The sequence below is a fragment of the Alternaria arborescens genome, assembly GCF_004154835.1.
Source record: "Alternaria arborescens strain FERA 675 chromosome Unknown contig_3, whole genome shotgun sequence".
NCBI classification, from domain to species: domain Eukaryota; kingdom Fungi; phylum Ascomycota; class Dothideomycetes; order Pleosporales; family Pleosporaceae; genus Alternaria; species Alternaria arborescens.
This window is the reverse complement of record NW_021167858.1, coordinates 847,110-874,238: the sequence shown is the minus strand read 5'-3', so window position 1 is coordinate 874,238 and position 27,129 is coordinate 847,110. Positions and strand designations below refer to the sequence as shown.

The 27,129-nt window shown below is 52.3% G+C and overlaps 10 protein-coding genes across 10 annotated transcripts; 5 read left to right on the top strand and 5 right to left on the bottom strand.

Annotated features, from left to right (window-relative positions):
- Positions 1-1,167: 1,167 nt before the first annotated feature.
- On the bottom strand, positions 1,168-3,148 carry AA0111_g1775 (Mitochondrial Rho GTPase 1; the record flags this gene model as incomplete). Its single annotated transcript, XM_028647471.1, has 3 exons — positions 1,168-1,320; positions 1,369-3,086; positions 3,139-3,148. The coding sequence occupies 3 exons, from the start codon at positions 3,146-3,148 to the stop codon at positions 1,168-1,170; spliced, it is 1,881 nt and encodes a 626-aa protein (XP_028510496.1).
- Positions 3,149-3,797: 649 nt separating this feature from the next.
- Positions 3,798-6,161, top strand: AA0111_g1774 (putative catabolite repression protein; the record flags this gene model as incomplete). The annotated part of the gene is made up of 6 exons (XM_028647470.1): positions 3,798-3,802; positions 3,906-4,033; positions 4,088-5,463; positions 5,515-5,700; positions 5,758-5,833; positions 6,073-6,161. 6 exons carry the CDS (start codon positions 3,798-3,800, stop codon positions 6,159-6,161), a joined length of 1,860 nt encoding a protein of 619 aa, XP_028510497.1.
- A 1,729-nt stretch (positions 6,162-7,890) lies between these two features.
- Positions 7,891-9,889, top strand: AA0111_g1773 (hypothetical protein; the record flags this gene model as incomplete). The annotated part of the gene is made up of 3 exons (XM_028647469.1): positions 7,891-7,949; positions 8,004-8,147; positions 8,356-9,889. The coding sequence occupies 3 exons, from the start codon at positions 7,891-7,893 to the stop codon at positions 9,887-9,889; spliced, it is 1,737 nt and encodes a 578-aa protein (XP_028510498.1).
- A 1,333-nt stretch (positions 9,890-11,222) lies between these two features.
- AA0111_g1772 (hypothetical protein) lies at positions 11,223-12,522 on the bottom strand (the record flags this gene model as incomplete). Its single annotated transcript, XM_028647468.1, has 2 exons — positions 11,223-12,125; positions 12,190-12,522. 2 exons carry the CDS (start codon positions 12,520-12,522, stop codon positions 11,223-11,225), a joined length of 1,236 nt encoding a protein of 411 aa, XP_028510499.1.
- A 407-nt stretch (positions 12,523-12,929) lies between these two features.
- Positions 12,930-14,064, bottom strand: AA0111_g1771 (Cyclin-dependent kinase 1; the record flags this gene model as incomplete). Its single annotated transcript, XM_028647467.1, has 4 exons — positions 12,930-13,188; positions 13,239-13,402; positions 13,455-13,969; positions 14,028-14,064. The coding sequence occupies 4 exons, from the start codon at positions 14,062-14,064 to the stop codon at positions 12,930-12,932; spliced, it is 975 nt and encodes a 324-aa protein (XP_028510500.1).
- Positions 14,065-14,485: 421 nt separating this feature from the next.
- AA0111_g1770 (hypothetical protein) lies at positions 14,486-15,636 on the top strand (the record flags this gene model as incomplete). The annotated part of the gene is made up of 2 exons (XM_028647466.1): positions 14,486-14,768; positions 14,861-15,636. The coding sequence occupies 2 exons, from the start codon at positions 14,486-14,488 to the stop codon at positions 15,634-15,636; spliced, it is 1,059 nt and encodes a 352-aa protein (XP_028510501.1).
- Positions 15,637-15,885: 249 nt separating this feature from the next.
- AA0111_g1769 (hypothetical protein) lies at positions 15,886-17,495 on the bottom strand (the record flags this gene model as incomplete). Its single annotated transcript, XM_028647464.1, has 4 exons — positions 15,886-17,031; positions 17,082-17,174; positions 17,222-17,347; positions 17,397-17,495. 4 exons carry the CDS (start codon positions 17,493-17,495, stop codon positions 15,886-15,888), a joined length of 1,464 nt encoding a protein of 487 aa, XP_028510836.1.
- Positions 17,496-18,425: 930 nt separating this feature from the next.
- Positions 18,426-19,910, bottom strand: AA0111_g1768 (Hydroxyacid-oxoacid transhydrogenase; the record flags this gene model as incomplete). Its single annotated transcript, XM_028647463.1, has 1 exon — positions 18,426-19,910. The coding sequence occupies one exon, from the start codon at positions 19,908-19,910 to the stop codon at positions 18,426-18,428; it is 1,485 nt and encodes a 494-aa protein (XP_028510835.1).
- A 2,046-nt stretch (positions 19,911-21,956) lies between these two features.
- On the top strand, positions 21,957-24,666 carry AA0111_g1767 (hypothetical protein; the record flags this gene model as incomplete). Its single annotated transcript, XM_028647462.1, has 3 exons — positions 21,957-23,056; positions 23,102-24,336; positions 24,401-24,666. The coding sequence occupies 3 exons, from the start codon at positions 21,957-21,959 to the stop codon at positions 24,664-24,666; spliced, it is 2,601 nt and encodes an 866-aa protein (XP_028510834.1).
- A 1,038-nt stretch (positions 24,667-25,704) lies between these two features.
- On the top strand, positions 25,705-27,069 carry AA0111_g1766 (hypothetical protein; the record flags this gene model as incomplete). Its single annotated transcript, XM_028647461.1, has 1 exon — positions 25,705-27,069. The coding sequence occupies one exon, from the start codon at positions 25,705-25,707 to the stop codon at positions 27,067-27,069; it is 1,365 nt and encodes a 454-aa protein (XP_028510833.1).
- Between the last annotated feature and the right edge of the window lie 60 nt (positions 27,070-27,129).

Below are 27,129 nucleotides of genomic sequence, written 5' to 3'. Positions count from 1 at the left end.
CGCCGCGGGCGTTTGCCGGGAGAATGCCGCAGAGAAACCAAACAATGGTGGTTCCCTGGCAGTCTTCCTATTCCCACCCAGTATGCGCCTGCACGCGGGCTTCAGGACATGCGCGAGGCCAACTCACCATTTGCGAGGAATGCGGAGGTGCGGGTTGGCACAATTGCCACGGCTTGCTTAGGGCGCCGAGGCTCGTGGATCATCCAAGGGCGGGCGGCTGGTGGGCGAGAGGGCTTTGACATGCAGCGTAGGATTAACAATGAAAGCGACCATTACAACAGGAAGAGAGAATGCGTAGAGGTGCTGTTTGACAACTGCAAGCACCGTGTCTAGGGACTAACGCGGAACCTCACTAGCCTCAAGTCAGCCCGAGAGGACGCACGAGTCGGGCGCGACCAGCACTCCGCCACAAAAAGGGAGCATCACCATTGGAACATGTGTTTCTGAGCCCAGCAGCCGCCCTCATCCAAACTGCTTGGACCACCATGCCACTTTAACCCGCCCTGTTGAGTTGGGAACATGTACATCAGGGTCTGGTCAAAAAAGAAGAATGGACCGTTTCAACGTTCTACGACAAAAACAATCCCTACACCAGCGTCCTCAGACTTCTTGCAGCAAGCAAGCAAGCAAGCAAGCAGGCAAGCAAATGCCCAGGTTGCAACTACCCGCGATACCATGCGTGGCGACAGACAATAATAGCCGTCTCAGACTACTCGCAGATCCCCGGGGTATTGTCAGGCTACCAGCCTATGTAACTTGTAGCAGAGAGCTCCTAGCCCACACCATTGTCAAGCGAGCTGTCACTATACACATCACCTCCGACACTACTTACCCACTATCGTGATCCTATGCTAATTCACCGATATCATCTATCCACATATGGCCGCCTAACCCGCCAGGCCGTAGCGCCAGGGGTAAATGTCCCTGCGTCTATTCATTCGCTCGTGCCACTGAGACTTGTCTGCTGTACAACGCAGCCGCCGCACGCCAAGGTGATGTCATGCTTAAGCGCTGACCCTCCGCCATTATCGTGAATATCGCATTGCCATCATTTCCGAGAAGGGTGTGTTTTTGAATTGCGACAAGTCTAGTTAGGGGTAGAAGTGGTGTGCTGCCATGGTATGTACAAGAAGCAAACAATTCAAATTCATGCCTTGGCCCCTAGCCTCAGGAGGACGCGCTGCTGCGTCTCCAGACGAACATGGCGCAACCTACTGCACAGGTAACGGCACCGAGCGCTAAGTAAAGGTTGAGATAGTCATATTCGTCTTCTTCCTGTTTGGGAAAAGCCGTCGATGGATAGGTAGCGCTTTCGGCTAGCTATACGACGTTAGCTCAGCGAGGTAAACTTACGGGAGTAGTACTTACGTGGACGAACAGCTCCGAGATACTGTTCCACGTCGTGCTGACGTGTAGAGGCGGCGCCATCCTCAGAGCGCTGGTGTATTCGTCGGGCTGTTGCTCGCACCGCTGCATCGTCTTGTCCCGATCTGCCTTCAGGGCTGTATATACCGCTGGTAGTTGATCAAGGTGAGGATACTTTTTCCGCAACTCGACGATATGCGCAAAGCTAGTGGGATCGCTCGAATCGTATGTGTAGCACAACAAATCACACGCATCTAGCTTGGCTTGGTTTTCTAGAATCGCGGGTTCGAGTTCGCCGAGCTCCTCTAGAATCAAATAGCATTGTTTGCCGCCTTTGAGTTCAACGCTATTGACAGCTGAGCGCGGTTTTATAGTGGGATGGTACGTGTGGCTGAACGGTCGTTGAAGGAAAGCAGACAGCAATGAGCTCTTTCCACTCCCACTCGACCCAAGCACGTAACACAAGAAGACGTTACGTTCGACTCGCCCAGGCTTCTTCCTTCGTTTCCTCGCTTTGGTCACTTTAAGTGCGCTGGTCGTCCCCCCACGTTCGCCGCTTTCAAATCCGAGATATGCTAGGTACGCGAGAGTCGTTTTGGGTTCTTCAAAAGTAGTCATGCTCCACTGCGCGAGCCAACCTTGTAGCGTGATGTACCCTGCTTCGTTGCGCACCGTACACGACGGGAATGCAGAGTCTACCCATGATGTTGGCATGCCTGGGGTGGGTGCGAATAGATTGGCAAGCTCTCTATCATTGAGTCCTCCGTCATTATCCATATCGAACTTCAAAAATAGGTCCACAAAGAAGCGGTAGCCAGCGGGGCTCAACTCGGCCGATGAGAATTGAGGAACATCAAACTTGGGATGGAGGAACGTGTCCTGGAGACTGAGACTATCAGTGTAGTGGAACTTCCTCAGTATAATCCAGATGGTTTCGTGCCGACCCTTCTCCGCAAAGATTTTGTTCAACAGCAGGAAGCCCTTCTCGTCCATGCCATATTCGCCGGTCAGACCAGGAGCAAACCGCTCCATCGACCTCTTTATGTTTGCCAGGTCATCGTCGCCCAGTGGCTTCTCGAAGCATTTGATCTGAAAATCGTGTATCTCCTGGTCGTTCCAATATCCGTCCTTGTCTGTGTCGCATAGATGGAAGACGCGCTGTAATGCAGAGATAGCCGCCGGCTTCAGTACATTCTCTTTGGAGTCGTACAGGGGTGCTATCGGGTGGGTGACGGCCTTTTGGCAGAGGAAGAAGACCTCGTTGATGTTGTGGTGGTCCTTGGCGCTCGTCCGTATGCAGGAGTCGATTTCCTTGAATTCGTTCATGACTGGCAGCATCTCCTCCGACACTACTTGCGACGTCGTGCCGTTTGAAGCGATATCCGATTTGTTCGCGCATAGCACCACTGGCACGTTGACGCCCAGCGAGCGGAAGTAGGGCATCCAAAACAAGGCAACCCTCTCATAGCTGTAATGGTCCGAGTATACAAGGAGGATTACGTTGGATTTTCGGAGTTCTGTACGGAGAGTGTGTCGTTCGTGGGGGAGGGCGGAAGTATCGACGATGGTGGTGGTGACATTGTCAGGCGTTCCGAGCGTGGGCGGTAGGGTGACCTGTGGTAGGACGGGTTGGATCTTGGCTGTGACGAAGACATCCTTGACGAGAGACGTGATGATGGAGCTCTTGCCGACGCCATCGTCGCCGCAAAGACAGATGCGTACTGTGCGTGTCAGTGGGGGTAGACGTGTAATCGGGAGGGGAACTCCACATACCGGTCGCCATTTCCCTGCCGCGTGTTATTGCATCGTGAGGCGGGCTGGTGGTTTTGAGGGAGGTGATGCAGGGGAGACTCTCTAGACTCGGCTCTGGCTGTCGTCTAGAATTGTGGAACGTTGTGCATCTCAATTCAATTGCTCCGGTGGTCAGAGCAATGCACCAGTGGCTCCAGTGCTGTCAAAAGGCTTGGCACACGTGGGAGACGATCGCAGCTTCCCCGCCAGCGGGCCCCGCAAGATTGGTCGCTGGGAAGGTGCGATGCCTGCTCGACCGTTGGAAGGCGGCCCTGCAGATGGACCGAACCCATGTCGAAGCATCTCCACCAACGATCAACAGGATGAAAGCTGCCACTTTGAACATTCTTGACCTGTGCACGGAGCCGTAAGGCGTCCGTCTCCGCTTTCCACTTCCCCAGTTCCCTCCCGCTGGTTCCATGGCCCGCGCTTCCATCCCAGCACCCAGCTACTGCCGCGGCCACAAGCTTCCTTCTCCGCGCGCTCAAATTGACGTATCCTGCCTCTCCCGGCCAGTACTAATGTCTTAATCTACCCTGTCGTCTCTAGCCAGGCACCACTCCAGGGACTCCACCAGCCCGGATCAATCCGATTCACCGATTCACAGCCGTTAGCTCGCGACCGATCACACTGCAGCAGCTATGTTGTGAGTACCTGTCCTATCTACGTGCTGACCGCCAGTCGCCCACCAATCGCAGCCCTATCATGCTCCACCACCCGCATGTGAAGCTTGACTGATCAGTGTACAGCGTCCTCCCTCCTCCACCGCGCTATCCCGTCGGAGGCTACCCGGGCGTGCAGCCGGGCCAGCTTATCGAGACCAACAACAGCATCACCCATCCCACCGGGCCTGAATATCAGCTCGTCGTGGGAGAAGGTAATTCATGAGCCCCTAGCCCTGTCCTCACTGTCTTCACTAACGCTATGAAAGGTACCTATGTGCTGCGCGACGACCTCCACCTAGCCACGCCCCCGCCGCATCCTTCAGAGGCCCCCGTTCACAACCCAAACCCCCTTGCGACCACGATATCTCCGCCGACATGTGGTACCAAGCTTTCGCTGGTTGCCCTTGCGCCCCGCCAACCTTCGCAATCCCAGCTCTATAGATTCGGCACGCGCACGAGCACCCGATCGCAAGTTCCTCCAAGCATACAGGAGTCGCCGCACGAAACGAACAGCCAAACAAGCGATGTTGGTTCATATGGCGCTAATGGCATCGCATCCTCGCCGCTGGATGGTCTGAACACACCAGTATTCGGAGAGGGCAATACGGCGCTGACGGTGATCAATGGCAAGGACTCCAAGGATCCTACCAAGAGGCGGAAACCGAAGAGCAATATTGTTAAGAGCAATTCATCCTTCGTATCTAGAGTTATCCCGCACGAGGCTCTGACAAAGCGATTACAAGAGCACAACCCCAACGGTCTGTACGCTTTCGCAAACATCAATCGCGCATTCCAGTGGCTGGACTTGACATCGCCTACAAAGGAAGAGCACATGACCAAAATCCTCTTCACCAAGGCGCATGCACTGTGTCATGACATAAACCAGATCACAAAAGGGCCAAATCATCTTGACATCATCATGGGTTTCTCAACAGGCGATATAATATGGTACGAGCCAATGTCGCAAAAATACGCGCGCATCAACAAGAACGGCGTCATCAACGCGACAGCTGTTTCGGACATACGGTGGCTACCCAATAGCGAGAACCTGTTCCTAGCAGCGCATATGGATGGAAGCCTGGTAGTGTACGACAAGGAAAAAGAGGACGCTGTGTTCGTGCCTGAGGAAATCACATCGCCTAGTGAGAACGGACTGACTGATGGGGAGAAGAAACTGAAAGCTCTTTTGACCATCAAGAAGTCTGTCAACTCTAAGAACCAAAGAACAAACCCTGTGTCCTACTGGCAAGTCTCAAGGTCCAAGGTCAATGCTTTCGAGTTCTCGCCCGACCGACGTCATCTGGCTGTTGTGTCCGAGGATGGGTCCTTCAGAATTATGGATTTCCTTCGCGAGAAGCTGCTCCACCACTACATGAGCTATTATGGTGGCATGATGTGCGTCTGCTGGTCGCCCGACGGCCGCTATGTCGTCACAGGAGGGCAGGATGACCTCGTCTCCATATGGTCTCTAGAGGACAGCATGTTGGTAGCACGCTGCCAAGGTCACAACTCATGGGTGACTGCAGTGCAATTCGATCCATGGCGATGCGACGAGCGCAACTACCGAATTGGCAGTGTAGGAGAGGACTGTCGCTTGCTGCTGTGGGACTTCAGTGTCGGCATGCTGCACAGGCCGCGCGCCGTGAGTCCAAATTCTTGAATGCGAAAGAAGTCGCGGCTGACGTTGACTTAGGCATCTGTGCGACAGCGTGGTAGTATCGCGTCGTCGAACCTCAAGATGCAGCGCACCCAGACAGGAAACTCGGCCAATAGACTGAGATCGAATTCTAACCTTACATCGGGCAGCATGTTGGATGAAGAAGAAGTAGTGCATCCCGTGGAGCCTCGGGCACGCACGGCCATGCTACCTCCAGTGCTGGTAAGCACCTCTTGTCTGAAACCTCAACATCAAAATTCTAATCGCCATTACCCGTAGGCAAAATCCGTCCATGAGCACCCACTGTGCTGGCTAGGCTTCGAAGAGGACTGCATCCTAACATCATGTAAAAACGGTGAGTGGCATCAGCAAAGTTTTCGTCTAAATCACCTCATATCCACCCGTTACGCGCACGTTGTACCTTAGAACGATGTGATCTGCGATAAGGGCGGCTTTTACTGCGCCGCTGTGGCCGTGCGCAGGAACACCCGTCTTGTCTAGTGCCACCCAGGGATCCGCCCACGCATTTGTTGAGTTCTCGATGGGCAAAAAATGAGAGATAAGGAAGTGGACCGCTGACAGTTTGAATTGCAGGCCACATCAGGACTTGGGACCGACCGAAAGAAGGCGCTGGGAATGACGACAGCAGTACGTCTGCGAGCGCAAACGGAAACCATGCTTAGGACGAGGTATTCGGATCAGCGTAAGACGTCGTCGCACGATTGAGTTGGACAATGGTGGTGATGGTTGGATCGGAGGTCTTGGTAGGTGCTCTTGGTTTAGGAGCAGAGCGATTGACCTCCGATATGTTCCGATGTCTGACATGTGCAAGACGTTCAGCCCTATGGAATATGCACGTTTACGTGCATGCGCGCGAAGGAGCCTCTTGTTCTAGAACCACGGGTACAGCAGTACTCCATTGTTACAACGTTGCAAAATCAAGTTTCCTTATCTCCACCATGCAACATGGTGTGAAAATCACGACAGTGCGACAGTGTTTCCGGCCGGTAACTAACATGTCTCTTACGACCACGACTTCCTAGGTCAGTGGATACTCACGGCGCGCGTGCGGGAATTTGTAGCGGTAGCCGCATCGCTTCTCTCAACTGTGGGCCTGTACAGTGTACGTAGCTCTGATGAGGCTCTGCTGATACCCACAGTTGCGGCAATGCAGGTCTAGCCGCAGATTTTCCTGACCGTGCCCGCTCGGACCGAGATTAAGGTATAGAGTGAGTGCATATCGCGGGCTTGTTAGAAGTCGTTGGAGAGGCTGGTGCCGGTTTCATCGTGGCGGTAAAACGGTGACGGCGTGACCGGACAGTCATTGTGTTGAAATGAAGTCAGCGTGACATGTGAAGGCTGCAGAAAGATTGTGCAAGCGTTGATAGCATAGCAAACTTTGATAGTGAAACCCCTCACCAACGACACGCAACGCTCTCACCTGTACAGCCCTAATGCTTCCGTGTCAGGCCACGTTGGTTCGAGCAGTTTGGACTGGTTGACGATGGACATTTTGACGTGCAACCGGCGAGGTGCATCGCAGCTCACCATCGTTTCGAAATTTCCCTTGCAGGTTGGCCGATGCAAGATGGCGGCGGCCATTCCATGTGTGGCGCAATCGCTAACATAGAAACCCTAGAAGCCCTGGCGGTACCACAGATCTTCGGGAGAGCCGCAAGCAAAATACTGGATACGTCTCCATGACTCCTCCCTTGTAGCACATGCAGTAGGCGTTGGGTTGCTGAGCGGGCTGTACAACATGTCCGAGTTCTGCGCCGAATGATCCCCAGAGAGCGCGCATCCCCTCTGAAGGTTACTCGCATCGATCGAAAAGAGGCTTGCGTTGCTATCGCCGCCGTTCGCGGGAGGCTTATCGGAACACCTTCTTTGACGCCCCCTGCTGTGCCAATGCGACGCCTAATCGCCGCCAGAAAATTCTAAGACAAGTGAGAGAAGCGCGCTAAACTAGAGACAATGATGCGAGCAGCTACAGGCCGTCTCCACTTATGCCCATGAGCTCATCAGGGTGCAGCTGCTTGGGCAGGCAGGCCGCCCTTGCCCGCATATCCCACGCTTTCTGGTATATCTAACGCGGTTCCAACACGCGGCCGCGCTGAGCAAAGCCCTTACCTTACTCTGCATATCCTTGACGGGTGTTCCTTCCGTCGAATGACACAAGTCCTACACCTGCTTTAAACCCTACTTCCCACCCACGCTTCTTCTCAGCCCCAATCCAGCTTGCTCACATTCGCATACCATACGAGCTGCCCCTACCGATTGTTACCCATCCTTACGTCAGCCTGCGACTAGACCCAGCTGATACTTATCTGCTGGCCTTCCGCCTTTTCGACTCGAAGAGTGTTATGGTGGTTGTGTTTCTCTTGTAATTTTCTACTCGACCCTCGTTACATCATGCCTCGCCCAGGTGTCGGGGTATTCGGCAGAAACGCCGCGCCTACCCTCGAGATCAAGTATGCTCTACCTACTGTCCAACCCCACCATGGCCAAATCTAACAATTTCTCAGGCCTGAGTCGCCTTTCGTTGTCTTCTATGGAGAGTCTTCCGAGTCGCATGAGACGGAGTTGAGGGGAAAGCTGGTTCTGAACAACCCAGAGTCCATGTCAGTGAGGAGCTTGCGAATCACACTCACAGGCACCCGGAAAGTCTCGTACGGTAACACCCCTTTCTACGAACAGGATCGCTTTTATGAATTATACCACCAAATACCAAAGACCGCCCGAAAGGTATTCGCTAGGTGTTTTGCTTGCGAAGGCTTAAGACTGATGATAGCGTACCTTGGGTGGGCTTCGGTTTTGTGTGCAACTTCTGAAGACGAACGCCCTTTGCTCGATCGCATGCTAATTCTCTGCAAACAGATGGCATTTGACCAACACCGTAAGCCCGCAGCCTATCACGCAAAAGACCAACTTCCTCGTCGAAGAACTCCATCTATTTCCGGTCGACATCGGTAGCAAGACCAAAGCGCACAAACTCAATGCTGGATACCATGAGTGGGATTTCAAGTTCAAGATGCCTGCCAACCTCGACCAGAGTGTTGAGGGTCTACCGACAAACTGGGTGGTTTACAGCCTAAAGGCCCACGTGGATAGAGGGTACATGAGCAAGCAGCTCAGTGCTACGGCGCACATCCGCGTCATACGCACGCTCGGACGCGACATGCTCGAAACCATGCCCATGGAGCAAATCAACGAGGATATCTGGGCCAACAAACTGGCATACAAGATTACTGTTCCACAGAAGAACTACATTGTCGGAACGTCCATAACGGCTGATTTCGTGTTGATTCCCCTGCGCAAGGGTGTGGAGATCTCAACAATCAAGATGGAGCTGATAGAGTCACGGCAATTATTTGCCGACTACGCTGGTCGCCGGATAAGTCACCAGAACGACATGCAAGTTGCGGTGACCGAAGGCGATATGCCAGAGAACTCGGCGCGCAGGGTCCCAGACGGAACAGAAGACACAGATGCGCTATTTGACGAATCGCATCGCTTCTCCATGACTCTCGATCTGCCAAAATCGCTCAAGAACTGCCGGCAATCAGTGGATACCGAGAACATACGGCTAACGCACAAGCTGCGGTTATACGTGAACCTCAAGAACCCAGAAGGTCACACTAGTCAACTGCTGGTCAAGAACCATGTGCACCTCTTCATTTCCCCGAACCTGCCTCCGAACGAAGACCAGAGTGTGATAGTTGACCAGGCTCTCTTGAACCAGCAAGCGATACAGGACGAGGTCAGCCAGAATGCGCCTCCTACGTATGGCCTGCATCAACTGGATTCTCTCTACAACGACATTGATCCATCCGGCTTCATGACCCCTGGTGGGATGCACAGCATGATGAACAGTGGCGCCAACACACCCTTTTATGCGCAAAGCCGCCGCGGGTCATCTGAGAACCTCACATCTCTGGATGCAGCCCTCCACCAACCCGGTGGCGGCGCATCAGCAGCAGCTCTGCAACACCGCCTCGCAAACCTTAGCATGGATCACAGCGACCGCCCCAATCGCTTCCAGCCTACCCGTCAACACTCATCTGGTGATAGTACACCAGCACACGACAGCGAGCAGGCTTACTTCGACCTCCCGCCATCGAACTACGACATGGATGCTCTGGCCCGCACTCCCAGCTACAACACGGCTGTGCGTACGCCTGCTGGTTCCAGGACCCCTGGCGGCATGGACATGGATCTGCCGAGTTACGAGATTGCTACCTCAAGGCCTAGCTCTCCGTCCAGGAGTCGTGGTAGTAGAGGTACGACGCCTAGTCCGGCAAGAAGTCTGGATACGCTGAACGAGGAGACCTATCGCAATACACAGATGAACAGCAGGAGGCAGAGTCCCAGGGATGGGAGCCCCACCAGGACTAGCGATGATGGAAGGTAACATACTCTTCCATCTTGTTGCAGACTTCTTCACCATTTCTATGTTGTCTTCATGGTTCAGTTGAGGAACATGATTTAATACTCGGTTCGCTGTGTAGCAGTCGATCCACTACTCCGCTCACACCAACAACCCCCGCTTCGTCGTCATCCTCGTCAAACGGTTCGCTACATATACCGCGTACCTCGCCATCAGCGACAAGTCCGTCGAAATTCCTGTCTCCAATTTCGGCATCACGAACTCGCTGTAAGAGGAACAGCAAAAACGGGCTTTTGCAAGTTCCAAAGCCGGTAAAGATACGGGAGCGTTCTCCACTAAGAACAGAGACATTGTCAGCGACGAACATCTCTGAAGCTCGTTGAGGGGGTTGTCCTTCTACTCTACTCTTTTTATTTTCTAGTCTCATGGTCACGATCATGGTTATCACGATAGCATTGGTGCAACTTCTTTCTTTCGACATTGTATAGATATAGATATAGACATTTCTTTGGCTTCACCACTCATGGTTGGATTAGGTTAGGCGGATATCAGGATAGAGGAAGCAATACCCCACGCGCATAGTTGTCATTACTGGTAGCTTAATACCAAACTATCGTCATTGTATTCAAACTACCCTTGCTGCATCTGCATCTGCATGTGTCACCTAGAATTTGTTTTGCAAGTGACCTTGACTGAGCCTGACTCATGCCTTACATGCAGGGAATCTCCGTGCGACATCCATCGTGTCTTCTGTATACCTCAATTGAATGAATAACATGATGATCACGCGCAGACTACTGTAGTTTCTCCACCTCTCAGGTCCCAAGCTACAAGCCTCCGTAAACGGCGCATATCGGCAAAACACCGGGATAATCGGGCAGATGGCCGGAAGATATCCATGTCTGTAAACTAACCTTGGTTTGGCAGAGCATCCGCATCCTTCACCCAATGACCCCGCCAATAAGTCCTTCTAGAACGCGTAGTCTGACCTGAGTCGGGTTTGATACAGATCTTTCGGTTCGTTTTGTCCGTATCCCGTATGAGGGTACCAGATGTATCGACTATGCGTGGTTTATGCAGGGGGTTTGTACCGTACTGAGGCCTAACTAACCACATAGTCTCGCCCTGCGAACGATGGAATAAACTGCCACTTGCGATCGGCGTAAGGTCCTGCGGATTGACATGGTAACTTATCCCGTCTTCTGAGTAGGACTCCAGGGCGTGGGGGTTGGTTGGCTAGCATCACAAGAACGTTTACTCTATCACACATCGCACCGCCAAAACCATCATTCATTACAACATCTCCATGTATCTATGCACTGTACCCCTGACACGAATCCTATTTCTCCTTCACCAACTAACTCGGGTAATGTTCAAACAAGAACCCCGCCGCCATTTCCGTGTTTCCATCTGTAGCATTCAATGCTGCAATAGCCTCTTGACGCGAAAACCCCAACACCATCAACTTGCCTATCTCTTCATCTGGCCAAGCTGCTCTGGCAGTAGGAAGGTTGCTCACCATGCTGCGGATCTGATCAGCTGTGATACCTTGCAAGGGTCTTTGCCCTGTGTTGTTTTCTTCCTCTGTGCGCAACACCCTACCCAGCGCCTTGACCCATCCAGCCTGTACGGTATCGTTATCCAATTCCAGACTCGAAACATGAACAAGATCTTCTTCGCAATCTCCAGCATTAAAGTACTCCCATCCCATCACGCCCCCAAAGCCTTTGCCAGTATTCCAGTACTTTTGCCGTAACTTCTTGCAATTATCTGCTAGTTTCTGTATATTAACGTGTCCGGCCCCATTCCCAGGATTTGTGACAACACCCAGAACCACTTTTTCTGGCTTCCAGCCCGCCGCTACAATTGCATCATACCACTCTGTCCTCCCTGCATCACCCCATCCACAATAAAACTGTGTGTTATACCAGCTGATCTCTTTACCGTAAACACTGCACTCCAGCTCTGGATAGCTGAACCCGCTGAGATGCGGTAAAGTGGGGTGTAGAGGATTGGGGCTCGGTCCCGATGCGAGCATGGGGCGGGGAGGGCGAAGGTGCGCGGGGATGTTGGGATCGGGAATAAGGGCCGTGGCCACGGGAGCTAGAGTTATGATGAACTCAGGACCGAAGTCGGTGCGCAGGCGGGATATAAGGCGCGTGATGGTGGATAAGGTGGTTTCTTCTTCGACGTCGAGGTCGAGGCCTGAGAGGGAGTAACGGCGTATCAGGTCGCGGAGGGGCGAGTAGTATGCTTCGAACTGATTGCTTCGTTAGCCTCCATGTACTGTAGCATGACATGGGTTCGCAGGCGTTGTGTCTTACATTCTGTTCCTCTCCACTAAGCTTCTCGAAACTGCCCTTTGCTGCTCCTCCCAGCATACCCAGCACCTTGACCCCGCTACCTTGTAACCAGTTCACTTCGCCCCATAGCTGGTCGTACCTCTTGTCATCAGGGCCGTGGTCGTTTAGCGTTATGTTTCCCGCGCCGTCGTTGAGGTGGATAGCCGCGATAATCACATGCGTAATACCGGTGTTGTTGGTGAGCAGCGGAAGCAGCGAGTGGTAGTTGCCATTGGAGTCGTGGTAAGTCTGGTGGTAAACGATAAGCCGTGGGCCTGTAGATACGGGAAGCAATTTCGGAGTGGCAGAAGTCATTATGCTCAGTAACTAGAAAGCAAGTGTGGTGAGGAGACCGTAAAGTCAGGGACCTGCACATGTGGTACGTGGACGCGTTCCTGCATTCAACACGGGTCCCGTAGGGCTGGGGTGGGGCATGTCGCGCTACGTCATTTCGCAACACCAAAGACATGATCGCGAGTCAGGTGTTGAGCACAACACTATGCAAAAATTGAAGCAGCTTGGTGTGGTTGTATGTAGTATTGCATGTATGCACTTTGTAACATATCCTGACCGGAACGCCGCTTGCTGTCCGATGGGGTACAGCCCTAATCCTTGTATCCAGAACAAAGCGGGAAATCTCATGTAGACACTAACGTCTCGTATTGCTCACCAATCATGCAGCCACCAAATGCGTAACAGTCGTAGCGTCCCCTTGGGACAGCCTAGTGGTAGCCATTGCTGTATTCGTGTCGTGTATCACCATTCATACCGCCAAAGTACGGGTGGATGACCGTCTGCTTTGCTGAAATGCGACCAGCGGGGTCGTATACGAGCAGTGCATCGAGGAGGTCAAGACCAACTTCGTCGAGGTTGGTGACGATGTTCGCGACGTCCGTCCGACCCCACTTGGGGAACGAGGGCTTGAAATCGGGGAAGGAGGTAACGCCGGGCCAGTCTTGTTCGTTGGGGGTGCCGAGGATACTAAACACGATTAGCATCTGAAACAGAATGTGTGAGTTGAGTTTGCATACCGGAAGATCTTGAAGATCTCGTCGATCTCCGAATCACCAGGGAACAAGGGCTTGCGCGTGCACATCTCAGCGAAGATGCATCCCACAGACCACATGTCAACACCAGTGGAGTATTGACGACCACCAAGTAGAATCTCTGGAGAGCGGTACCATAGCGTGACGACCTGTTTTGTGTTAGAAAGCATCAAAAAACGTTCAAAGATTTCATATCCATACCTCGTGTGTGTATGTTCGCAGCGGGACACCGAATGCGCGAGCCAGACCGAAATCAGCCAATTTGAGATTACAGTCCTTGTCGATGAGCAAGTTCTGGGGCTTAAGATCGCGATGCAGCACGCGATGAGCATGGCAATACCGCACACCCTGACACAGCTGCATCATGACCTTCTTCCCCATCTTGTCGTCCATGCTCAGAGCCTGACCCGCCAGACCAGAGCCCTCTGGCAGCGCCTTGCCTCGTCCGCCCTGGCTCACTGGTAGCGCTTCCATGTACTTTTTCAGATCCAGATCAAGGAACTCAAAGACGAGGTATAGCTTGTGTCCATCGGCGTGTACGATGTTGAGGAGGCGGACAATGTTGGGGTCGTTCATCTCTTTGAGAAGGGAGATCTCACGGATGGCGGTTGATGGGACGCCTTCATCTTCGGCTTCGAGACGGGTCTTCTTGAGGGCGACGATGCGTTGGTCTTTGGTGGTGAGGTCGCGCGCCTTGTAGACAACTCCGTAAGTTCCTGGTTTGACGTGAGTAAGGGCGCGTGATGAAAGAAGACTTCACGGAGAATGTCATACCCTCTCCGACCTTTTCCAGCTTCTGGTAGTTCTCCATTGTAAGCGGCTATGGACTGCGAATGCTTCAGACGAGAGACAGGCGGTCAAGCGTGTTTAGCTAGATCGCAGGGGCGCTGTTTCGCAGCGAGATCAAAAGATAGCGAGTGGAGGCGAGAATGGTCGGATGCCTCTCTAGCAAGCTCAAGTGTACCTGTGGTTAGTAAGTGCGGGTAAGGACGAAGGTGCGGCGGGGATCAGGGAACGAGGGTGTCGATGTTAGGAAATTCGAGATGTAAACACCCTTGACGCATCGGGCAACGCGCACCCGTCAGCCACAAAACGCGAGCTTAGTCAACGCCTGCTGGCACAATTCTCAAACATCCCTACACCTCTACTACCGAACGCTTGCGCTGCCCGGCAATCATCTTGGCATATGCAATCGGTTTCCTGAGACTGCTACTGGAAAGGCTTTACCCAAAATGCATCACTTGGATCCCTATGAACGCCCTCCAGACGGCATACGCAATGTCTACAAGAAATATCAAAAGATGAAATTGAACGACTTGGATCTAGACGGGGACATCATTGATCTATCAAGCGACGCCTCCGCGTCATCAAGTGGCCGAGTGCGCGTTGTCAGAGAATACACCGCAGAAGACTTGACCGCTATTTTCCAGGCGTTCGCCGGTGAAGATGGGGTGGAACTTCAAGACATGGATATACCAAGATCGATACCGGTATACGAACACGAAGACATGCCAGGTAGGAGACTTTGAGATTCACTTTCGTAAATGTTACTGTGGTTTTGTTCTGTTTTGGTTTCCCATCCATGTTTCGTAGTAACAGGTAAGTAGGCCTCCACATCATCCCCTCACTTCTACCCCCATCTGTTCAATCTACACTGCTATCCCACCTTCTCCACCGCGATCTCTCTAATCCATCTCATCTCACAAACATCCATACACACTACAAGTTGTCATATCCATCCTCCCAGTCATCCTTCTTCTCTGTCCCGCCTACTTGCCCCTCACCCGTGGCCCATCCCCTCGACCCCACAGTTCACAAGCCTCTATCTATCCTGCAACTCCTCAACAAGAAACTCCGATGGACGACTCTAGGCGGCCAGTATGATTGGACTGCGAAACGCTACCCCGCCACCCCACCTCCGGCTTTCCCTTCAGATGCAAAGAAGCTTTTGGAGTCTCTATTTACGTCTACGAAAGCTGAAGCCGCGATTGTAAATCTCTACTCACCAGGCGATACGCTGAGTGTGCATAGAGATGTTGCTGAAAGCAGTGGGACGGGGTTGGTTAGCGTGAGTCTGGGATGTGATGCCATCTTCGTTCTTGGAACTTCAGTACCGAAAAAGGGAGAGGAGGGGAAGGAGGAAGAAGAAGGCAGCGAGGAAAAGATCGTTACGCTGAGGTTGAGATCAGGAAGCGTAGTATATATGAGTGGAGAGTCGAGGTTTGCATGGCATGGTGTTCCGCAGATAGTGGGGGGCACGTGTCCTGAGTACTTAATAGATTGGCCTGCAAGGACAGATGGACAAACCTCGCTGTATGAGGAGTGGAGAGGGTGGATGCGGAATAAACGGATCAACTTGAATGTACGGCAGATGTGGGATTGATCATCTAGCACGACCACAAGAGAAACACAATGAGGACTGCAAAGTCTCATCAAGTAGAAGCTCACAACCTCAGACAGAAAGGCACGACAGCACCAAAAGAGTTTCAAAAGCATTAGAATGTATTAGTACTATTCAACAGCAAAGGGGTATGTGTATATGTTCAACAAGCCGCAATACTCAATATGCGACTTCCTCCATTTCGACCTCCTCTTCCTCAGATGTACAAGTAGCAATCATGAGACTGTTCCACTAGTATTTTCCTGGCTCGCCTGGGACAGCACTAGAGGGCGCCGTAGTCGCACTTCCTGGCACAGCGGAGCCTGGCGCACTAGCGTGGTCGGTGACGTTGGTACCAGTCTTCTCTAGACCCTGGGTTTGGATAGGAGTGGGTTGCGTCTTCTCTTCAGGGAACATGTTCTGAGGGCTGGTGTCTCCGGAGACGGGGCTGGTAGGTACGCTGGAAGGTACCTCGTTGGTCACCTTACCGGCTGCCTGGCGGATAACGTCCCACCATTGTTCTGCAGCTTGTGGAGTGTGTGCCTTGAATGCGAACTCGTGTGTCATGGAGAAAGCACCACCAATCTTGCCCTTGGACACGTCCTTGCCCTTGACGTTGAACTTCTGACCGTTGACGGCACCGATGACGCAGTCGGGAATGTAGAGAGACAGTTCGGGGACTGGGTCCTTAGCGAAGTCGTCGTCTGTCTTGAACTCGTGGAGGAACTTGGAGGGAGTGACGACATAGTAGTTTGTGTCGTAAGAGCGCATGATCTTGCCCTTCTTCTCGAGAGAGCCGGATATGAGTGGCTGGGTGGAGCGGTGGTTTTGGTTGGGGAAGCTGATGTCGGAGACATTGCGAGCCGGGGCTGAGGGGTCGATCAGGACGGTGTTATTGCGCTGGATGAAGCCGTTCCACTCAAAGTCGAGAGGGATGCGCTGGGATGTGCCGACCATGTCGGAGTATGCAGCCTTGGTGTGCTCGGCTTGGGTGTTGACGACCTGCAGGAACTGGCCCATGCCATGCTGGATTGTCTGGATGATGTGGGCTTCGAATTGCGCGAACGAGTTCTGCACACTAATCAGGTCCTGGCGGTTGTTGTTCTCCTCCTGCACTTGCTTGTGCAGACGGTGGTTGACTCCACGCTGGAGAATGTAGGGGTCGTCGGTAGCTTTCATGTTGCCACTGTGCGAGTCGAAGACTGCGGTGTGCTGACCAAGAAGCTCAATGTGCTTCTGAGTGTGCTGGCGAGCCTTGTCGACAGCCTTACCGCCCTTGCCGGCTCCCTTTGTGAGCTCCTTGCTCTTGTTCTTGATCTCGGTGTGCAGGCGGTCGAAGACGGGGAGGACGGCGCCTTTCAGCTGCTTCGCAGTCTCGTAGTGTTGGTTGGAGATACCCTGACATGGTTAGAACAGTTATTGGCCTCTTGTATGGTAGGATGGCGTACCTGGGTGTTGGACCTGATGTTCTCGAACATGCCCGCAACACCGCCGAGCGACTGGTCGAAGTGGTGGCCCTCTTTCAGGGGATCCTTGACCGTCTTCCCAACGTCAGCAGTAGAATCACTTTCGCGTGAGTTGCACCAACCTTCAAGACTCGCTCATACTCCTTGCCGTGTGCGTGGTTCGTCTTTTCTGTTGCGGTAACATAGTCTTCGAGGTACGCAACGGCGTGTTTCCAAGCTTGCAATCGCTCTGCAAAGAGCTTCGTGACCTGGGACATGTCAGGTTCAATTCCTTCCATTGGGCTTTAGACTACTCACCTCTGAGGTATCCTCTCCTGGAATGGCATCTTCGTCGGCAGATCGGTTTGTGAGACTGCGCGTGGGCATCTCACTCGTAGCAGAGGTAGGCGCAGACATATTGTAGGTGTGTAACGATAACTCAGTGCTCCAAGGTGTGGTTGTGGAACGTGTCTTCGCACGTGTATAGAGGAACGGTGTGGTTATGGAGCTCGACCGATGCGGCTAGCGATATTTGGTTGGTTGAAGGCGGGGTTCGCGTTATTTCGGAAATGAGCCCGTCCAGTTGTGATGCAAGAGGGGGATAAAGATGACTACTATAGTAGTAGGTAGAAACTATTTTGCAGGGTAAAATCAGGGTCCAGGGAGGGGGTTTAAGTTTGATTTAAGCTCCGAGTGTGAATCTAGATCGACATGCATCCATCCTAGAGAAGCAGGGCATCGTAGAGGTCTGGCTGGACCCATGACGTCAACATTGGGAGCGCCTCTTCCAGTTGTGAGCGCGATCTGCACTAGGAAATGACATTTGACGGGCTGCGCCACGATCCCAGGGGAGATCGCGGGAGATGCTCCCTTCAGGAGGTTTCATTCAGCGTCGTTGACGTATCGTGGCTCCATCGCATTGCGCCAAAGCGAGAAGATTGTCATGGCCTCCACAGCGCATGGGTAACCCCACAGTAGCACCGAGAGCCCCCATCAACATGCCACCTGATACCGATTAACTTGCAATAGACAAGTAGCCTGGTGTTTGGATCTCAAGCTATAGAACTTCCAAGGTTAACAGGAACCCCTGTCGACTTTCCCGTGGCTTGTGGAGCAAATATTTGTCATGCCTTCAAGTACAGGATGTTCAAAGATAGTTTCAGCTCAACATGGCGAACAACACTGTGATGTAACAGAGACACGTCATATTCTGAACTCTGTAAGACTTTCTACAGTCATGCAACTGCATATGCATTCACGTCTTCGTCCAAACCTCGGCATCCAGATTCAAACATCGCCAACGCCCCTTATATGCGACACACTGTCACAGAGTCACCGTGGCTACGATCAGTACTCCATAGCATCCTCGAACAAACCACGTAACTGCTCTCTCTCGGCATCAACGTTCTGCATCTCTAAGCTGGGTGCTAGCATCAGCACTCTCGCCTGGGGAATTGTGCCCTCAACCAACTGGTCCAAATGCTCTTTTCCGAAGCCAAGCGCCTTTAGACCGCGTGGTTGATCACCGAGTTTGATCAAGAATTCTGCTAGCGCCTCACCCAACACCTCTCCCGCACTCTCTGCCTTGACATTCGAGATATCCACACCAAATGCCTCGGCAGCGGCCAGATGTCTCTCCGGATTCGATGCGCCAGTGAACTTGAATACTGCTGGTGCAGTTACTGCAACACTAACACCATGCGGGATGATGGTGTGATCAACATCATAGCCAGCATGCTTGTATCCGGGATTTTGCCCTGAGATAGGGTACGACATGCCGTGGCAGAGATGCACACCTGCATTGCCGAAACCAACACCAGCGAGTGTTGCAGCTAGCAACATCTGGGATTGCGCCTCATGATCATCAGGGTCTTTTACCGCGCGAGGGAGGTACTTGACTGTGTCCTTCAAAGCCTTGAGAGAGAAGATGTCGGAAATTGGATTCGCGCCTTGGTAGGCCGGACGATTGATGGGGTTCGTAGGTCGCGGAGTACGCTCATAGTACGGTATCGCAGTCCATGATTCAAGAGAGTGGCAAAGTACGTCAAGACCTGAAGAGGCGTGGACCGCAGAGGGCATGGTACGTGTGTTTAATGGATCAACTATGCCCAGCGTAGGCTTCAAGTTGCGGTGAGCGATACCCGTCTTCGCGCGTTTGGAGACTAGATCGAAGATGGCTGTACCGGTAGTCTCAGATCCAGTTCCTGCTGTTGTTGGTACGGCAATGAGTGGGAAAAGCTTCGATGGAATAGGCAATCCCTTGCCGAGTGGGGCGTTGACGAAGTCCAGGAAGTCTGCCTCGGGAAATGTGGTGTACAAGTTCATCAATTTGGCAGTGTCAATAACACTGCCACCACCAACAGCTAAGTATGCATCTGGTTTCCACGGCTTCGCAAAGTCGATCGCCTCTTTTATGCTATGGTCCTTTGGCTCAACCCTGACCTTGTCGAAGATCTCATATGTTACACCCTCCCTCTCCAGACCTTCGATGACCTGCTTCATGGCATCTAGTTTCCGTACGTTGGGGTCTGTGACGACCATGACACGCTTGCTTCCCATATTCTTGAAGTCCATACCCACTTCCTTTGTACATCCGGGCCCAAATCGTATGCTGGATGCTGCCATCTCGAAAGCATATTCCTTCTGCTGGAATTGATCGAGGGGCGTTGCGAGATGTCGCCGTGCTTGCTGAACGGTAGCTGGCGATTGGTGGTAGTTGGGATTCGAATGGCAGGGACATGACGGGGGATGCGTATATTGTACAGTACGAAGGAGATTGAGTGCGCGTGCTGCCCTCGAAGGCGCTATGCGGATTGCTGTTGAAATCACCATGGTGTGAGTGGGCTACTGTTTCGCTGATCGGTTGTGTGGAGAAGCGTGGGGATACGCGCGAGGTTCGCGAGAAGACCAATTGTACCCGTCAACTGATATGATTGTCAAGTTCTTTATCACTACCAAACATACAACGATGGCTGTCTGGGCTTTCCGATTACTCTTCGGGAAGAAGATGTAGACAGCATGGCATTTCACGATGCCATACCTGCATCGCAGCTCGACCTCGGATGACATTGGCGCCATCCTGCATACGGTATTCCGGAATGTGGGGTAAGCAAATGCCGCCACCTTGATTCGGAGAAGGGGCCTACGACCCACGTTTTGCTCCAGGTCTTGCGCGTGTACGGCGCCGCTGCGAATTGGCGCGTAGGTAATGCCTAAGTATGGTAGAGGCTGCGGACCGTGTATTGCCGGTTGGCGTCACCACGTTCTACCTTGACGTTCTTCAAAAGCCAATCTCGTGAGATCACCACCAACATGCTCAGAATCTACCATCGACCAAATACGGATACTACCCAAACGCTCTACTGCATAAAGCCTTTGGCGCATTGTGGCTTACACCGACGAAACATCGTTGCGCTCAAACCGCGCGCCCCATAAAGTTGTTGGCACCCAAAGGTTGTCTGTGTCCGTTCCGAGGAGGCTGAACGCACGATCTTTATCCAGCCATTGTTTGCCTAGGTAACGGGCCGGGGCGCAATTTCTTCACACTCTTCGCTTAACCATTCCAATATCGGACGTCAATCTGTTTTAGTTATCGTGGCTGACAAGTATTGAGGCTCCACCAGGAAGACAGTAATCAGAATGGACTCGGGACAGGGATCTCGGGGCCGCGGCATGGAGTTGACTTGTCGATGCAAGAATGCGGCACAGTTGCTAATGACTTGCATCCTCACCCAACTGTACGCTTCTCACGTCGCAGGATCAGCACAGGCGCAGCAGCAGTGACCACGTCGATGCACTCGATTTGCGAAAATTCATCGTCAACAACGCACTGTTCTTCGTGGCTTTGATCATTCCCTCATGTTCAGGAATGGACCAGGATTCGTTGTGCGGGCCGCCTGGTTGGCGTGTGACGGGTTGTAGTGCCCCCGTCCTTCACAGTACATAGGCGCCTTTCTAGCCGCCATGGGCTTATCACAACCCGCCAATCCGCACTTCTCCTCGCGATGGGGGTAGCACAGCAAAGTGTCCACCTGGGTTGTCACGGTCCCGTCGTCTAAATCCTCATCGATTACTGGTTGTTTGACGACTGCGCGGCATACGCCTTCCTACATGTGGGCCAGCTCGACCAGTCGCTAATGTCGCCATGAACCGCAGCATGAAATCAACTTCAGGAAAATGCTGGCGAAACAGTCGCGCGGCTCATTTCTACACCTACTAGTCTTGGGGCTTGAAGGATGTCAAAGCATCCAAGCGAGTCTTGGTAAGGGATGGTCCATGATGCGACGACAATACACGAGTGTGAGGCACAGTTCCTGGAGGATTATCCCAACCACTCACACGCATGAACTTCGGTTTAGGCGGTCTCACGAGACTAGTTCGGCACCCTGCCGGCCGACGACTGGATCATAGACGCCGTACGGGACGTAGGGCTCTAAGTTTGTCCAAGATCAGCCTGGTCATATTCTATCTACACGGGTATTGGTAGTTTGCCGCGCGGGGCGCTTCCACCGACCGTTCACTTCCATGTCACGCGTCCTGAACGCAATGCGATGCCTGTGTGATCCAGCGGAATGAACGAGCCCAACTGGGTCTTCTGGTCCTTCCGATCCGAATGTCATCCAATAGCCGTCGTCCTTCTAAGCGACGGACGAAACGGCTGAAGGTCCATGTAGCTTACTTTGTTGTCAACCTCAGAACCGTGCCGCATTGACAGCACCGCCTGGTAGCAACGCCAGACCCCGCAGGGCCCCTTACCGACAGTACGGGCTGCACACTTGCTAGCCGATAACCAAGACCTGATAGCCAGAAAACGATATGATAGCCTGAGTCTGCTCGTCAACGTGGTCTTCAGCCTTCATCCCAAAGCCCAACCCCACCATGTCGCTACAACTTCGTATAAGCAGTTCTCAGGAAAAGCGACCTGCTTTTCGAGGCAACTCGCGTCGCTTGCTTCGATTAAGCGACGTTCCAGAATCGCCTGCGACGCTTGGAGCGAGTTGCGAAGCGGTCGAAACGGACGGCCGTGCATGTCGTGTGGGGCTTCCCTCTGGAGCGAGCGATCCGTGGTGCGACAAACACCATGATGAATGGAGGGAATTGAACGAAAAATGGAGTAAGACACAGAAAGAAGCGGAAAGAATCGTGGTGCTTAGCCTGGACGTTGCGAAGCAAAAGGTTTTGAAGTTGCGCCAGTCCGTGGACCTTAGGCGACAGATTCGGGACCGCTTCTACCCTGGTGGTGGGGATATCCAAGACTACATCAAATGGCTCGCGAAGCTGGAAGGCGACGTCCGACAGCTTGCAGACTCTTTGCTAAGTAAACGCTACGAATCAATAAAGTTCGAACGTGGCCTAATATCTAGGACAGTGCAAAACTTGCAGCGTGGACCAACCCCAGAAACCCCCGGAGTGCACACTGGCACTCCTCATCCTGACAGGGTCAGTCTAGGCGAAACGATTACAATCCTTCGATCACCACTGGACCCCAGGATACCTATCGACTCTCTTCAAGGCATGCCGGATGATGGCACCATTCTTGTTCTCAAACACTTCTATCAGGATCTTTGCGCGGACAGCGTTCGACGACTGTACAGTATAGTACCAGACTTGGACGACTCGCGCAAGCAAGCCAGCTCTCCTGATCAAAAAGAGCAGACCCCACCTGACAACGGCACCGACATCATTCGCGCCTGGTTTCGCATCATGGTTCTGAACGATAGTGAAGCTTCCGCTCTCGAACATGCGACCAGGTCGAAGAGTATCCACGACTTCTTAACAGGATGCTCAGCCAGTCAATTGGAAGAGTACTGCGACTATTTTGAGAAAGCCTGGCGCCCGAACGCTGTACAGTATCTTCGTGTAGCAATTTGCGCTCAGACTCTGGCCGGTGGGGACATCAAGACTATACAGCTGCTTGGCGGTACTATTCCAAGTACGACCGAAGGACTAAGAATGACCAAGCCGTGCTGGGACATACTGTAAGTTAATCAAGTTCACCCAGGGTTATGACTGACACTTCATAGCTACCGTTGGTTCCCTACACTGCTCACACCATGGTCGCTTGCCAGCATCTGCTCCAACTTCGAAGACTACACAACCATCTGCAAGCTGCTGATGCTGAGGCTATACAATGACCACTGGTACGATCCGGCCAGTATACTTAGCGAATGCTCAACCGGCGTCTACATGGGCTTCATACCAACTACGAAAGGAGACTTCACTGCCAGTGCAGGTCTCCGACAAGAAGGTCATCTATGGGTTCAACGACAGTCGCGCAACTACCTGTGTGGACAAATGGCAATTGGTGACCCTCTGACACAGGCGTTTCTTGACGAGCTTCGGAAACGAACCTCGACACTCTACTTGGTCGTCTACGAGGGCACACACGCGGATGCTACTGTGCACCCAACTGAACCCGATCTATTCATCAGTCGCCATCGCTCAGCAATGACTCTTGACGAGCTTGAGAAGGCCGACTACAGCACCACGTTAACGCTAGAAGAGATCAAAAACCACCTGCGAATGAGGAAGACGACGATGTATGACCCGATAGTAGTCGACTCCTGGCAGTTCATAATCATTGATCGCGAGGTTGGACTGCCTTTCCGACTGATCGATATTGTGCAGGACACACTTATGATGCTCATTGGTGATCCCTCACCCAGACAAATGGCAAAACGTGTCATTCGCGAGATCATACCTCCTTCTGTTCAGGAAATCTTCTTGGAAGAGATCCACATCGACTGTACGCCCGAACTGCGCTATCCACCACCAGCCGAAGTACAACATGAAGGTAACAGGTGGAGATGCTTTGATCCAGATCCTAAAATTCTTGCTACAAAACAAAAAAGGATGACACAACAACAAATGACACGCGATGACAATCGTTTCATCAGACGCGTCATTGAGGACATGGAGCGATATGGCATCGTCACCCTCACAACAGAGTATGAAGAGCCACAGACCCGACCGATCATTGTTCAGGCTTCTGATGGTGCTCCGGATCTCTACTTTCCCTATGAGAGTGGTGTCACGGTATCCGAAAGCGGCCGTTCCTTATCACTTCCTCTGCCACCACCCAGTTGTCTCCGAGACTTTGCAGAGAAGTACAAGCAAAAGCATCCAAATGCCATCATGGCAAAAGGCTCAATACAGACTCATTACTGTGCATGGCCAATGCCTGCCATTAAGAGCTTAGGGAAAAGCGGTCTCAACTTCGCCACATGGGAAGGCCATGTGTACCGCTGGAACGCTATGCGTATGTCTTTTTCCCCTAATTTGCACGCACAATATTTGAGCCTATGAAGACTAACTATTCGTAGCATTCGATCGCCCCTCTTCCGCAAACGCATGGCAATATTACATCCAACACTTCCTCAACTCCAAATACCCATTCGTCATGTTCTACCTTACCACATTCGTCATTTGCGCCACAGACCAAGAAGATGGCGAGCGCAAAGCTGCGACTATACTCGAAGAGATGGAAGATAGAGGCTGGAGAGTTACATTATCGAAGACGCCTGAGTGGATGAGCGACATCGATGAGTTGAGGCTCGAGAAGCTGTTTAATGGTGTTCCACCTGCCTAAGGTTATAGACAATAGATGCGCATATGCATAACAAATGCGCGCATAGAGGGTCCAGCGAGGCTCCAAAGAAGTTTAGGGCATGGATTGTAGTCATGACATGGTTTTGGGCATATATCTGAGCATAGCGAGTGTTGACGTGGTTACGTTAGATAGTTTTGGAGCGTTTAGCCGTACTGCATACCCCTGATTTCTATGGCATAACGGTCTTTCTACTTGCTTGACATACTTTTTCGTGATAAATCATTGCAACCATTGATCACGTTCCAGAAGTTCGAGAAGTCTGGAAATATCGAGCACTTCCAAATTTTCGGCTGTAGGAAGGGCCTGATTTGAAGAACATAGTGTACTTCAATTAGCGACAAAACGAAGTGAACGTGGTGAGGTCGCAAGCTGTAGGGAGCGCGACAGGTCAAGATAGTCATTCCTATTGACGCGACACCTGTGTTGCTTCCTGAGTGGGGCGAAACACTGGCTGAGGCAAGTTTTCCCGATGTACGATCGCGTTGGTGTTTCACTCTCGAAACGCGTTCTCGCCCTCCCGTGGATCCCACCGTCCCCCGCACTTCCACGATTCAACGTCTAAAAACAGTTGTAGCGATTCGTAATACAGTTAGGCATGCATTGAGGTGACTCTGAATTGTTGTCTCGAAGCAGTGGCGTAGCTCCGTCCGTTAGAGACCATCACGATCACATCGTTCAAGCTTCAATACACCCATCGCCATGACGGTGCATCCACAACCAAGCCGACAATCATCCCTTACGCGTAACTATTTTTGAACAAGAATTGGAGCCTCATACCTATAATGTCGCAGTATCGATTCTGTAGATTGGTAAAGTGCGTCGGACGCGACTGGGGGCGGCATGTTTTGCTGAATCGTTTCATCTCTGGCTTCACGACCAGGTCGTGTTTCACGTGTGCTTCCAAGACATACAGATGTTTTTGTACATGAACAGAGCTGAACCCCAAACCGTTCTTCCCTTCTCTTATATCTGCATTGTTCGAATACTGTATTCACCTACAAACAACATCATCTCATCATGAGATCTACCATCAGCCTCAGCTTACTTGGAGGTGCTCTGGCACTCTCTAACGAGAAGATCGAATTTGTCGCACAGACGCCTCTCATAAAGGATGCCTGTCCTTCAAATCACCTACTCGACAACGGCAAATGCCTGCCTTTAGCATATGGAGATTCGCCGGCATCAACATTTGCGTTCCAATCCAACACAACCCAGCCCTCGCACCCCACAAACTCCCTAGAAGACGCCCGTGTCCTGGCTTCTCAAACAGAAAATTTCCCTTGGACCTTCTGGCCAGAATGTTTCACTCATGAGAAGGTTCCGGATCAACCATACTGCGTCTTCAGTGACCAGAATTTTGCATCAGGAAGGGGCATTTTCATCGTCACCGCGCAAACCTTTGCCTATGCCATGTTAGAGCACGATGCTTTCCAACGTCCACAAACACTTGAGCACATCAACCGCTACGAGAACCCGCCATTTGAACAGCACGAGTTTCCAGGAAAAGGAAGGGGACTAGTCGCTAACAAGACACTGAACCAAGGCGACCAGATTTTCGCTTCCACGCCCATTCTCATCACCGACCCCGATCTATACGAGCTTCCAGAATCCGAACGCCTTGCCCTCTTACACCGCGGCATAGCCACCCTTCCCAAGTCAACTCAGTCCTTGTTCTGGGAGCTCCACGGCCACACACCTGACGACGACGAAATTGATGACCGCATCACAACCAACAACTTCGAAGTCGCCATCGATGGCATCTCCCAATCAGCGCTGTTTCCTGAAATCGCAATGCTGAACCATGACTGCCGACCCAATGCTGCATACTTTTTCGATGAGAGGACATTAACTCACTACGTCCACGCCATCCGGCCCATTCACCCCGGTGAGGAGATAACAATAACATACATCAACAACGAGCTACCCCGCACGAGACGCATCCACGGTCTTGAAAAGACCTGGGGCTTCAAATGTTCTTGTTCAACATGCACTGCGCACCCCGCCCTTGCCGCTGAATCTGATGCTCGTCTCGAGCAAATCGCCTCACTCCAATCAGATATCCTGAATGACTGGACGGAGTCTTCGTCTGCTACGCCAGCTACAGCGGAGCTTCTTATCAGTCTGTACAAGCAAGAACGACTAGATGCTAGCTTAGCGACGGCATACCAGCATGCTGCGGAGGTATACAGTAGTTTTGGGATGAAATGGGAGGCGGTGCGATATGCAAGGTTGAGTGTGGATATGAGCATGTTGGACAAGGGTTGGGGCGATAAGGATGTTGCGGAGATGAAGAAAATGATCGCTGAGCCGGAGAAGAGCTGGAGTTGGAAGAAGAGGGTCAGTGTCAAGAGTGGAGGATGTGGTTGTGGCAAGAGCCATTGACATGTATTACAGAGTGAATATCTACGTAATGAAATATGAAGCCTAATTAATATCAAAGTA